General features: G+C 47.8%; 1 protein-coding gene and 1 pseudogene across 2 annotated transcripts; both read right to left on the reverse strand.

The window, feature by feature from the left end:
* Window positions 1-3,937: 3,937 nt before the first annotated feature.
* On the reverse strand, window positions 3,938-4,076 carry LOC123151310 (uncharacterized; annotated as a pseudogene).
* Window positions 4,077-6,109: 2,033 nt separating this feature from the next.
* LOC123149832 (protein phosphatase 2C 53) lies at window positions 6,110-8,623 on the reverse strand. Of its 2 annotated transcripts, none has more exons than XM_044569574.1 (3): window positions 7,518-8,620; window positions 7,330-7,435; window positions 6,110-6,753 (listed from the first exon to the last, which is right to left on the reverse strand). In XM_044569574.1, exons 1-3 carry the CDS (start codon window positions 8,271-8,273, stop codon window positions 6,278-6,280), a joined length of 1,338 nt encoding a protein of 445 aa, XP_044425509.1. In that variant the 5' UTR covers window positions 8,274-8,620; the 3' UTR covers window positions 6,110-6,277. The 2 variants fall into 2 exon arrangements, with proteins under 2 accessions (XP_044425509.1, XP_044425512.1); XM_044569577.1 differs by having other exon boundaries at window positions 6,531-6,746; window positions 7,518-8,623.
* Between the last annotated feature and the right edge of the window lie 3,592 nt (window positions 8,624-12,215).

Genomic DNA, 12,215 nt, shown 5'->3' on the forward strand with positions numbered 1-12,215 from the left:
TCTAAGTCACAAACCGGATACGTGTATATGTTGAATGGTGGAGCAGTAAGCTGGTGCAGCTGCAAGCAGAGCGTCGTGGCGGGATCTACGTGTGAAGCGGAGTACATGGCAGCCTCGGAGGCAGCGCATGAAGCGATTTGGGTGAAGGAGTTCATCACCGACCTAGGAGTCATACCCAATGCGTCGGGGCCGATCAAACTCTTCTGTGACAACACTGGAGCTATTGCCCTTGCCAAGGAGCCCAGGTTTCACAAGAAGACCAGGCACATCAAGCGTCGTTTCAACTCCATCCGTGAAAATGTTCAAGATGGAGACATAGAGATTTGAAAAGTACATACGGATCTGAATGTCGCAGATCCGTTGACTAAACCTCTCTCGCGAGCAAAACATGATCAACACCAGAACTCTATGGGTGTTCGATTCATCACAATGTAACTAGATTGGTGACTCTAGTGCAAGTGGGAGACTGTTGGAAATATGCCCTAGAGGCAATAATAAAAGTATTATTATATTTCATTGTTCATGATAATTGTCTTTTATTCATGCTATAACTGTATTATCCGGAAATCGTAATACACGTGTGAATACATAGACCACAATATGTCCCTAGTGAGCCTCTAGTTGACTAGCTCGTTGTGATCAACAGATAGTCATGGTTTCCTGGCTATGGACATTGGATGTCGTTGATAACGGGATCACATCATTAGGAGAATGATGTGATGGACAAGACCCAATCCTAAGCATAGCACAAAGATCGTGTAGTTCGTTTGCTAGAGCTTTGCCAATGTCAAGTATCTCTTCCTTCGACCATGAGATCGTGTAACTCCCGGATACCGTAGGAGTGCCTTGGGTGTATCAAACGTCACAACGTAACTGGGTGACTATAAAGGTGCATTACAGGTATCTCCGAAAGTGTCTGTTGGGTTGACACGGATCGAGACTGGGATTTGTCACTCCGTATGACGGAGAGGTATCTCTGGGCCCACTCGGTAATGCATCATCATAATGAGCTCAAGGTGACCAAGGTGTTGGCCACGGGATCATGCATTACGGTACGAGTAAAGTGACTTGCCGGTAACGAGACTGAACAAGGTATTGGGATACCGACGATCGAGTCTCGGGCAAGTAACGTACCGATTGACAAAGGGAATTGTATACAGGGTTTTGATCGAATCCTCGACATCGTGGTTCAACCGATGAAATCATCGAGGAGCATGTGGGATCCAACATGGGTATCCAGATCCCGCTATTGGTTATTGCCCGAGAGTCGTCTCGGTCATGTCTGCATGACTCCCGAACCCGTAGGGTCTACACACTTAAGGTTCGGTGACGCTAGGGTTATTAGGAAGACTAGTATGTGACTACCGAATGTTGTTCGGAATCCCGGATGAGATCCCGGACGTCACGAGGAGTTCCGGAATGGTACGGAGCTGAAGTTTTATATATGAGAAGTTGTAATACGGACACCGGAAAGTTCCCGAGGGTTATCGGTATTGTACCGGGGCCACCGGAGGGGTTCCGGGGGTCCACCTGGAGGGGCCACCCCTCCCGGAGGGCCACATGGGCCGCAAAGCGGAGGGAGCCAGCCCCTGGAGGGCTGGGCGCGCCCCCTACCTTGGGCCCATGCGCCTAGGGTTGGGGGGGAAACCCTAAGGGGGGCGCCCCCCCCCCCCCTTGCTTGGGGGGCAAGCCTCCCCTCCCTGGCCGCCGCCCCCCCTCTAGATCCCATCTAGAGGGGTCGGCCCCCCTTGCCCCTTCCCCTATAAATAGAGGGGTGGGGGAGGGCTGCTGGACACATCCAAAGGCGCAGCCCCTCCCCTCCCCAACACCTCTCCTCCTCCGTTAAGCGCTTGGCGAAGCCCTGTCGGAGTACTGCTGCACCAACACCACCACGCCGTCGTGCTGCCGTTGGAGCGAGCTTCCTCAACCTCTCCTTCCCCCTTGCTGGATCAAGAAGGAGGAGACGTCTCCCGTCCCGTACGTGTGTTGAACGCGGAGGTGTTGTCCGTTCAGCACTTGGACATCGGTGATCCGAATCACGTCGAGTACGACTCCATCATCACCATCCCCTTGCAAGCTTCCGCACGCGATCTACAAGTGGTATGTAGATGCAAACTCTCTCCCATGACTCGTTGCTTAGATGAACTCATAGATCTTGGTGAAACCGTAGGAAATTTTTTAATTTTCTGCAACGTTCCCCAACATTAACCCCGTGATCTATTGGATTTAGAAGCTCCGGGGACAAAAGAAGAATCTCTGCCCGTAGGCGAGCGCCGGCATTTGGGTGTAATTCAGAGAAGGGAAATTTCGTTTCATCAAAGACAACATCTCTTGAGATGTATACACGCCCGGTAGAAATATCTAGGCACTTGAAGCCTTTATGCAAGTTACTATAACCAAGAAAGGCACACCTTTTAGAGCGAAACTGAAGTTTGTGTGAATTGTATGGACGCAAATTGGGCCTGCAAGCGCACCCAAAGATTCTAAGGGATGAATAATTGGGTTTTTCATTGAACAATTTTTCAAGGGGAGTTTCAAACTTGATCACTTTACTAGGCAACCTATTGATGAGATAGGTGGTGGCAATGAAAGCCTCATCCCAAAATTTCAAGGGCAGACAGGCTTGAGCAAGTAGAGAGAGACCTACTTCGACAATGTGACGATGCTTGCGTTCGGCCGACCCATTCTGCTGATGAGCATGGGGACACGAAACATGATGGGATATCCCTATTTTAGTAAAAAAGGAATTCAGTTTCTCATATTCTCCCCCCAATCTGTTTGAAGAGCAAGAATTTTTCGACTGAATTGTCTCTCAACAAGGTTTTGAAAGTCATGAGATTTTTGAAAAACTTCTGACTTATGTTTGATTAGGTAGATCCATGTGAACTTACTGAAATCATCTATGAAGCTCACATAGTATTTTTTCTACCTACTGATTCAACAGCTGGTCCCCATACATCAGAAAAGATAAGTTCCAAAGGAAACTTGGATTCACTTATAGATTTTGGATATGGTAACTGGTGGCTTTTGCCCTTTTGGCAAGCATCACACACAAGTTCATTATTTGATAGACTAACACATGGAAGCTTATTTTGGCTAATTATTTTGCTAACAATAATTGAAGAAGGGTGTCCTAGACGCCGGTGGCATCTGTCCGAAGATGGAGAGGTGACACTGAGCACATGCTTCTTGGCATCTTGTTCCATGTGTTTTACAGGGTATAGACCTCGTCTACCCCTGCCGCGAAGAAGGGTTCTCTTCGTTGCCCGATCCTTAACAAAAAAAGAATAGGGGTGAATCTCAACTAAGGAGTTGTTATCAACAGAAAGACAACTAGCAGAGACTAAACTTTTATTGGCTTCAGGAACATGAAGGATGTTTTTCAGAACAATCTCGTTCAGGGGTATGCATGTGTGATTGACCAATGTGGGCAATAGTCATACCTGATCCACTAGCCGTGTGGATTTGCTCGTTTCCCGTGTAGCGGTCGCGAACTGTCAGCTTCTCCAAGTCTCCCGTGATGTGATTTGTTGCACCGCTGTCAAGATACCAATTGGTATCGACTCCATACTGGGGGGCCGCCATGTTCACCGAGCGCTGATGCTGCTGTTCTTCTCCTCCCTGGTAGGAAGAGTCATACCTCTTCCAACACTTCCATGCAGGGTGTCCAATCTTGCCGCAGATCTGGCACGTAGGCTTGGCGGAGGGATTGTTGTTGTAGTTCCCACCGCTGCCGCCTCTGTTGCCACCACCTCCCCCGTTTCCACGGTTGGGCGGCTTGGAGTAGTTGCGGTTGCGATCTCCGCCGCCACCGCCACCTTGTTTGTTGGGAAGCCACGGCCGCAGTCACCACCGCCGCCGTTTGTCTTGTTGAAGCGCCCGCGTGCCGCCGCGTTTGCAGATGACTGAAAAGACCCGCCACGCAGGTTCATGCGAGTCTCGAAGCTTAGGAGCTGCGAGTACAGCTCCGGCACCCCAACAGGCTCGACCCGTGAGCACATGGCAGACACCACGGGATCAAACTCCTCATCGAGTCCAGCGAGGATGTGGGAGACGACATCTTCCTCGTCCACCTTCTTTCCTGAAGCAGCTAGTTCATCACAAAGTGTTCTGACCTTACCGACGTATTCAGCGACGGAGAGGTTGCCCTTCTGGAGGTTCGCCAGAGCAATTCTGACATTGACGGTCTGTGCACTGGTATGCGATGCTAGCATCCCTTGCACGGTGTTCCACAGCTCAGCTGCGGTATGGCATGTTGCAACTTGGATGGCCATCTCGCGCGGCAGCGTCGTCAGCAGGTAGGAGAAAACCTGCTGATCTCGCGCATACCACACGCCGAACTCCGGGTTCGGAGCCTTGGTCTTGGTCTTGCCGTCGGAGGAGGTAACCTCAGTGTGCATGGGTGGCACCTCCTGCTCGAGGTCGATGAAGGCCGCCATCTGCGCCCCCCGGATGGCTGAGAGGACGGTGGCGCGCTAGAGTGCCTCGTTCCCTCTCGTGAGCTTCTCTGTGGCGAAGTGTGCAAAAGAAGATGAGGGGAACGAATTTGTGGAGGAGTTCGCCATGAATGCAACCGAGGTAGGCTCTGATTACCATATAAGAAAATAGGCTAAGCGTTTGATGATCTCATCAGGGACGCGTTCGTGTTAATATATAGCACAAGATACATGAGGGTTTGAGGAGGTTGTTGAAGTCTTGGCCCCTCATCCAAGCTATACTAGATAAGGCCGACTACAACAACCTGCCTCAGTTACAATGCCATCATATTACAACCGAACCGTACACATGTACGTACATAAGTTGACACGCTACAATCTACTCCCTCCGTCCTGAAATACTTGTCGGGAAAATGAATGTATCTAGACATATTTTAGTTCTAGATACATCCATTTTTATGCATTTCTCCGACAAGTATTTTCGGACGGAGGGAGTACCTTTTAACACAACATGGACAATAAGAAATGCAACGTTGCCAAACAAACCTCTAGAATTTCATTAAAATTTAGTCATTCATGTATGACTGGAGGAGATAATAATGTGCACGTGGATCATAAACTGCATAAATAGGAAATTCGTTTTCTTTGTTTATGAACCACGGTGCTGAAGGTTCAAAGGCCCTTAATCACTATCCCTGCACCATTTACTACTAAGGTGTCTTATTTATTGTTTATTGCCTGGAATCTTTACCATCGGTGAGTTCAACCCCTCGGTTGAGTCTCAATATGTTACCGTCTAGTAGAACATTTTCCTTTTTTTTTGGAGTAAAGGTATATCTCCATTCCTTGCCAGAGAGGATTCTCTATCCATTCCAGGAAAAGGGAACATATGATTGAAGAGAAAGAATCTAATAAACCCAATACTTCTTTTAGAAGAAACACGCAAAACGTGCCCAACGTTAAAATAATAAAGACATGAGATTCTAACAGCAAAATAAACGAAAAAAGTATCAACATATTACAACCCAGGGCTCGTTCATCTAGCAGAAGTGTAGACATAAAGCAATATGAGGCACGCGGCCAGCAAAGATTAGTCTGACGGTTGCCTTCTGTTGATGTGTAGTGGATCAACTTAATGTTGCTCAACACCGCGCTTGTCATCGCACTGTCCTTCCACTGTCCTAGAGGCAACCACAACTGCAAGAAAATAAACCAATTGAAAATATAGTCAGTGGGGTGTTTCGGGATGACACCTTCGATTGAGAGCTTGTTATGGAAATTCCTTATCTAGTAACCTAACAATAACAATGGAAGGATGGGAGGGTCGTTGTAAGGTGCTTACCTCCATGGGAGACGAGGTCGACGACATGCCGGTGCCGGGGAGGAGGTGAACAAGACGGAGAAAGACACGGAGACGAAGGGGACGACATGAAAAGGTGACATTTTGAACATTGACATGGGTCTTCAAAATATAACTTAACTGCTACTCCCTCCGTTCCTAAATATTTGTTTTTCTAGAGATTTCAATAAGTGACTACATACAGAGCAAAAATGAGTGAATCTACACTCTAAAATATTATCTACATACATCCGTATGTTGTGTCCATTTGAAATGCCTAGAAAGACAAATATTTGGGAACGGAGGGAGTAGTTTCTACTGCAGTATATATATGTGCAAGGATCAACAAAGTTATATTATTCTAAAAGCACTTTTTTCCAAGAAAATCTGTGCATATGATTTTTATGTTTCAAATCTAGCTACTTGAAACAAAAAATAATTTGTATATGCACTGTCACTGTCATCAGGTTTTGGTCTTGAGCTTCCTATAGGTTGCTTATAACTATCTGTTGTTGTTGTTGTTGTTGTTGTTGTTGTTGTTGTTGTTGTTGTTGTTGTTGTTGTTGTTGTTGTTGTTGTTGTTGTTGTTGTTGTTGTTGTTGTTGTTGTTGTTGTTGTTGTTGTCAGTCTTGCTCCTGAACTTCCTATGCGCCTTGAGGTCGACCACAAGGACGGTGATATTGTCCTTGCTCCCCTTCTGGAGGGCGAGCTTGGATAGGTACTCGGCGGCCGCCTGAGCGGCGGGATCCGGCGAGCCACCGTCGCCGCCGCTTCCTCCTCGGGAGATGGACGAGGAGGCGGTAGCGTTCTTCTTGTGCCACAGTAGGATTCGCTTGCGAGCGGCGTCGCACACCTCCTCGTTCGACAACACGTCCCAGAGGCCATCGCTTGCGAGGATGAGGCACTCATCCTCTCTCGCCCGGGCAACAACCGTCACCTCGGGGACCGGGATTATGTACGGTTTCAGGTATCTGTCCCCTTCAAGTAGATCAACAACACGATCATAACCAGGAACCCAGTTCAGTAGTTCAGAAGAAAAGCAGAGCACAGGATTACAGTGAACATGGTTATTATCAAACTACTCAGTCAGTCACTGAATAATTTGTTGAGGGACAGAACATACAAGCATGGGAAGATGAGCCATTCCTTAGCAAGCATGAATACAGCTAGTAGGAATCATCAGTTTGTGATGTGTGAGTAGTATTTGTTATCTATGATAACCCAACTTTTCAAAGGTATTTGCTAGGTGGAGAAATTTAAGGTCATCACGCAAATGATCACTAACTTGACAAATGTCAAAAATTAGTACAAGTCATGAAACTTTTGCCAGCCAAAATAGACAGATTCACGAACCACGCATCACAATTCAGATATCACCAACAGTTTTTCCAAGAACAGAGCAAAGATTTTCCATGACACAATTCCTAGAAACTCGCTACCTAAAGTTAAACCTTGACCTCAATGAGATTCGAGATACATAGCCAATTTCCTAATTAAGGTATGTACTCCTACATAACTTTGCTCTGAAATATTCAGGAGCAGAAAATTGCGTACCGATGGAGCGCGACATGGCAAGAACACCGAGAACTCGATATCCATTCCACTGGATGACCTTGCCGCCCAGCGCCTCGATCCTCGCGTACTCGTCTTCCCTGTTGGGCTGAATCGACAATAGGGAAATGCAACATTCAGACAGTGTATCTGATGAACTCAAGAACAAATGTGATGAATGATGACAGTGCCTTATGGTCCAGAGAGAGCGGCAATGGCGCCTTGCCCCGGCACAGCACCGCCCGCGAGTCCCCGCAGTTGGAGACGATGATGTGGGACGAGCAAAGGACCGCGGTCACCGCCGTCGACCCCGCGCTGTCCGGCGCCTCGGCCTCGGTGTCGACGCGGCAGAAGCAGTCCAGGAATGCCTTCTCCCACTGTTTCTTGGAGTCCAGGGAGCTCAGGTCGTCGCATCCGCCGACACGGTCCTCTGCGGCGCGTAGCTCTTCGACGAGCGCGGCGTGGAGCTTCTCCCGGCAATAGTCGGCGACTTGGGCGCCGCCGTGGCCGTCGTAGACGGCGAAGAAGTGGGCGGGGAGGCGGAAGGAGGCGCGGTCAAGGCCGTCGACCGCGGCGCCGTCGCCGGCGACCATCCAGAGCGGGACGCGGTAGAATCGCGGGACGACGGCGGCGGCGTCCTCCATCTCCGGGCGGCGGCCGCAGACGGACTCGAGCCCCCAGAGCGGCGGGGAGTCGAGGGCGAAGACGCTCCTGCAGGCGCCGCCGGGGACCGCCGCGGCCTCGGCGGCGGCCGCGGGCAGGTCGTCGGAGAGGAGCGAGGGCGGGGCCGCGTCGGCGCCGGAGGGGGAGAAGAGGCCCTCGAAGTCGGCGGAGGCGACGCTGCTGCAGTCGCTGGCGACGGAGCAGGGGCTCCCGCACGCGTCGTCCGGCCCGGCGTCGGCGTCGGCGAGGGCGAGCCGCGGCAGCGCGCCGCCTAGGGCGTCCATGGCGACGAGCGCGCGGGGCCAAGACTAAGCCTAAGCCTAAGGGTAGGCCATGGCGGTGGTAGTGGGGAGGAGGAGGAGGAGGCGGCGGCGGTGGACTGGCGCTGCTGGTGCTGGTGCTGGTGCTGGGTAGTCATGGATGGAGCTGGAGACGGGGATGGCGATGGAGGCAAGGGGGAGAAGGGAGTGAGTGGCTGGTGGTGGGTGGGTGCGGGGGCATGGGCACGGGAGCTGCCCTGGGGACGAAGCAAGGCGATGCCGATGGACGGCCGGCCGGCGGCTCACAGCCTCGGGTCGCGTGGTCGCATCTCGACCGCCCACCGCCAGCCTTTCACGGGACGCGGCCGGCCTTGTTTTTTTTTTTCCTGTGTTTTCTTTCCGGTTTTTAAATTATTTATCTATGAATTAATTTTTTGAGGGTGTTTTCTATGAATTAATTGACGCAGCCTCAATACAACATTTTTATACAATGTTGCATAGAAGCTGCGTTAATTATTTTTGATTGGAGGGAGTAGTGTTTTCTTTCTTGCTTTTTCTTTATATCAGTAAAATAATATTAACTTCTCATAAACTTCGTGAATATGTCATAGTTTTCAAAAAAAACTGTGGAATTTTTTAAATTCATAAATTTATAAAACAATTCATAAAAAATTCTCAACTTTATTCACACTTTTTAATTCATGATTTTTCAAATTAATGAAATTTTAAGAGCCATGAACATTTTTGAATACATAAAAATTCAAATTCATGGGCATTTTTTGAAATTCATGGACAGTTTAAAATTTTGTGAACACTTTTTGAGTTCACGGGCATTTTTATATTCATGAACCTTTTTATCATGTCTGTGCTTCTTAACAAAAGAATTATGATATTTTCTTTACATTTTCCAATCGTTAAGAAACAAGGTCCATATTTTAAAATGAAAGAGCGGGCGTACATCGACCACGGCCCCGCTACCGTCGTGCAAGCTCTAGCAACCGCGTGTTCGCCTCCAGAGCCCTCTTTAAGATAATCTCTAGCAGATCTCGTATTCGGCCGGCCCGCAAAACGCGTTTGCAGTTCGTGGAAAACGGCCTTTGTGGACTGGTTCGGACGGCCGCAGATGCAGACGTCTCAAATGGACCCGTATAAAAGGATATTTGCGAAATACTTTTTTACAGGTCGGCTTTTTGCGGGGTCTGCTCGGGCACCACCGCGTCGACCCGCGAACAGAAAACGCCCAATTCTCAAATCTGACATAGGTTCCCACAAATAAATTCAAATTCAAACAACATAAAGCAGTTTACGCGCAAATAAAAACTTCAATTTAGTAGGGCAAACCCAAAAGAGGGTCTTGCAAAAGTGGCTACCACGTCCGGCATCATCTTTGTCGATCTTTACTCCGCGCCATCGAGTCCATCTTGAAGTTCATCGCCACCACCGAATCCACCTCCGGCGCTTGTTCCAACTCCCGCTCCGAAATCATCGACATTGCCACCATATGGAGCAGAGAAAACATCTCCGGCACTGTAACACGCACTGGCCGACGCAAACATTCTCCTCTTCAAGATTTCTCTCCTTGCCATATCATGCCATTCTTTGGTGAGGTCGTCCATATCATTGCAGTTCATTGTCATGATCTTGTTCTCTTCGGCGAGCAACTTGGACATGGCTTTGTTTTCAGCGGCACATGCTCTTCTCTCCTCAATGGCCGCAATTGCCACTTTTCTTGCTTCTCCTTTGCCTTCTTCTCGGCCAACTCTTTCTTGATCTCCAACGACTTCAACAACATCAACTCATTTTGATTGCACCATGGAATCAATCTTCTCCCTCAAGCTCGATGCTTCGTGCTCTCTCTTCATCTTCTCCTTAGTCTTCTTGTCGCCATCGGGCTTGTTCAAATTTCTTGGGCCATCATCATCCTCATCTTCATCCATGTTTGTAAGTGAACCTCTCTTCGGTGGGGATTCTTTGTCGATCAACTTCCACTTCTCGCACTTTTTGAGCAAGTCCCAACAATGCTCTAGTTTGAAGAATTTGCCTTCCGAAGCTTCCATGTCTTTGTATTTATGTTGGGCAATTTTGTCCTACACAATGTGAACAAAGTGAAATGATGCAATCATTTCATATGATGCAATATGATGATGCACAACTTGAACAAAGGCAAAACAAACTCACATAGTCGGATTTCACGGTTCCACTTGGAGGTGCATTGCGTACTTGCTCCAAGCAAGCTGCCCAACGGCTGCACATTCTTCGAACCCCCGCTATAGTGAACGACAACAAGTCACGAGCTATCACAAAATGGCGAAAAGCAAAGAAAATTGCCATGGCCGAAGACTCATACCTTCCGGCCATTTTGTCAAACACCTTGCTTGCGGTGGGAGCAGCACCATTGAGCGGCATTGCCGGGGCACCTCTTTCCGAGGCGGAGGGAGTGTATGAAGGAGGCGGCTTCTTTGTAGCCGGAATCCTCTTCCTCTTGACGCCGGCGGCCTTGGCGACCTTCTCCGCCACCGGCCGGGATCGCGCAGCGGCGTTGGCGCCTGGAGCACGGGCCTTCCATTTAGAACAATGTGTCCCTCACTTCTTTTGTTCATCAAAACCTCAAAATTTGTCAAATGATAAATGACTCTCATATGGTGACCGGAAAAGAACTTCACAAAATTCGGTGATGTATGATTTAAGAGGGGCAAACTCCCTAACATGATCTTGCCTTGGATGGTTTTTGGGATCAGATCTAATGGAACTAACCAAAATAAATTAAATATCTATGAGTGGATTGTTTCTATGTTGCGCTCAAGAAATAAACCTAAAATATGGAAGATAAAAATCCAAAAAGCCTCTAACGACCAACCGACGTAATAAGGGATTAATTAATCTAACACAAAGGTTGAAACCATAAAATAAGTCCTTTTCTTTCAAGTTTCTTGTATGGTGTAAATCTCTTTTCTTGGGTTTCTTCATTTCCTGAGATCTAAGTTAACAACCACCCAAAACTCAGACCTCTCTCTCTCTCTCTCTCTCTCTCTCTCTCTCTCTCTCTCTCTCTCTCTCTCTCTCTCTCAATGCTTGTAGCTACCGAGCTCCGCTGCTCTTGGTATTTGAAAATTTTGAAAAACACACTTTTGGTACTAAAAAAAACTTAAAACAAATACGTGGATACATACACATATTCCTAAGGCCTGGGAAAAATCTGGAAAAGAAATACTTTGTATTTTAGGAAATACAAAAAAGAGAAATTTCTGACAGAAATGGCACCCTTTTTATCCTATATACTGTCAGAAATTTATTTATTTTCCTATAGCCTAAAACAAAACTAGATTTCTACCAAAACTTGACGCGTGCAATCGGAATGTGTATATGTATCCCTGGGAAAAATTTCACATTTTTTGAAACTTCAAAACCCCAAATTTCAAAATGTTCAAATATAGAGAGGAGTGGAGCTCGGTTGCTGCAACGCCTCTCCCCTCTCTCTCTCTATCCTTTTCTCTCTCTCTCCTATTACTACGAGCAAGTAAAGTAAGAAGAAAAATGGATCCTTTTTTTTATACAGCACACTTGCTTGCTCTTTCTTGCAGTGTAAGTATTCCTCGGACAAGTTCACACCCAGTCTTGAACCTGTAACTGCTAAATCCGACTGAGCCTAGTTATTTGACTGACCAAACCATGCCACATTCACACAACACTCTAAACAAAGCCACAGACAAACAAGCCTTGCATTGCAGCTAACAAGAGAGGGAAACTTCAGGTCAAACAAGAGCATCCAGAGATTGCATTTTTTTAAGAAAAGGAGGAGGACCCCCGGCCTCTGTATCTGGACGATGCATCCAGCTATTTTATTAATTATTCACAAGACCTTACAAAGTCATACAATAGTAAGACTAAAGCCGCCGTCTAGGCAACATCTGTCGCTATTCCTATCCAATTGATGAAGGGATGCTGATAGTCTGGGCCTAATACCAA

The sequence above is a fragment of the Triticum aestivum genome, chromosome 1B (assembly GCF_018294505.1).
Source record: "Triticum aestivum cultivar Chinese Spring chromosome 1B, IWGSC CS RefSeq v2.1, whole genome shotgun sequence".
Classification (NCBI taxonomy): domain Eukaryota; kingdom Viridiplantae; phylum Streptophyta; class Magnoliopsida; order Poales; family Poaceae; genus Triticum; species Triticum aestivum.

Excerpts from the sequence above, each read along its gene's own strand:
- LOC123149832 (XM_044569574.1), bottom strand. The coding sequence starts at position 8,273 with ATGGACGCCCTAGGCGGCGCGCTGCCGCGGCTCGCCCTCGCCGACGCC. Across the intron at positions 7,436-7,517 it reads CGCTCTCTCTGGACCATAAG|CCCAACAGGGAAGACGAGTA; the intron begins GCACTGTCATCA and ends TTGTCGATTCAG. Across the intron at positions 6,754-7,329 it reads TGCCATGTCGCGCTCCATCG|GGGACAGATACCTGAAACCG; the intron begins GTACGCAATTTT and ends ATCTACTTGAAG.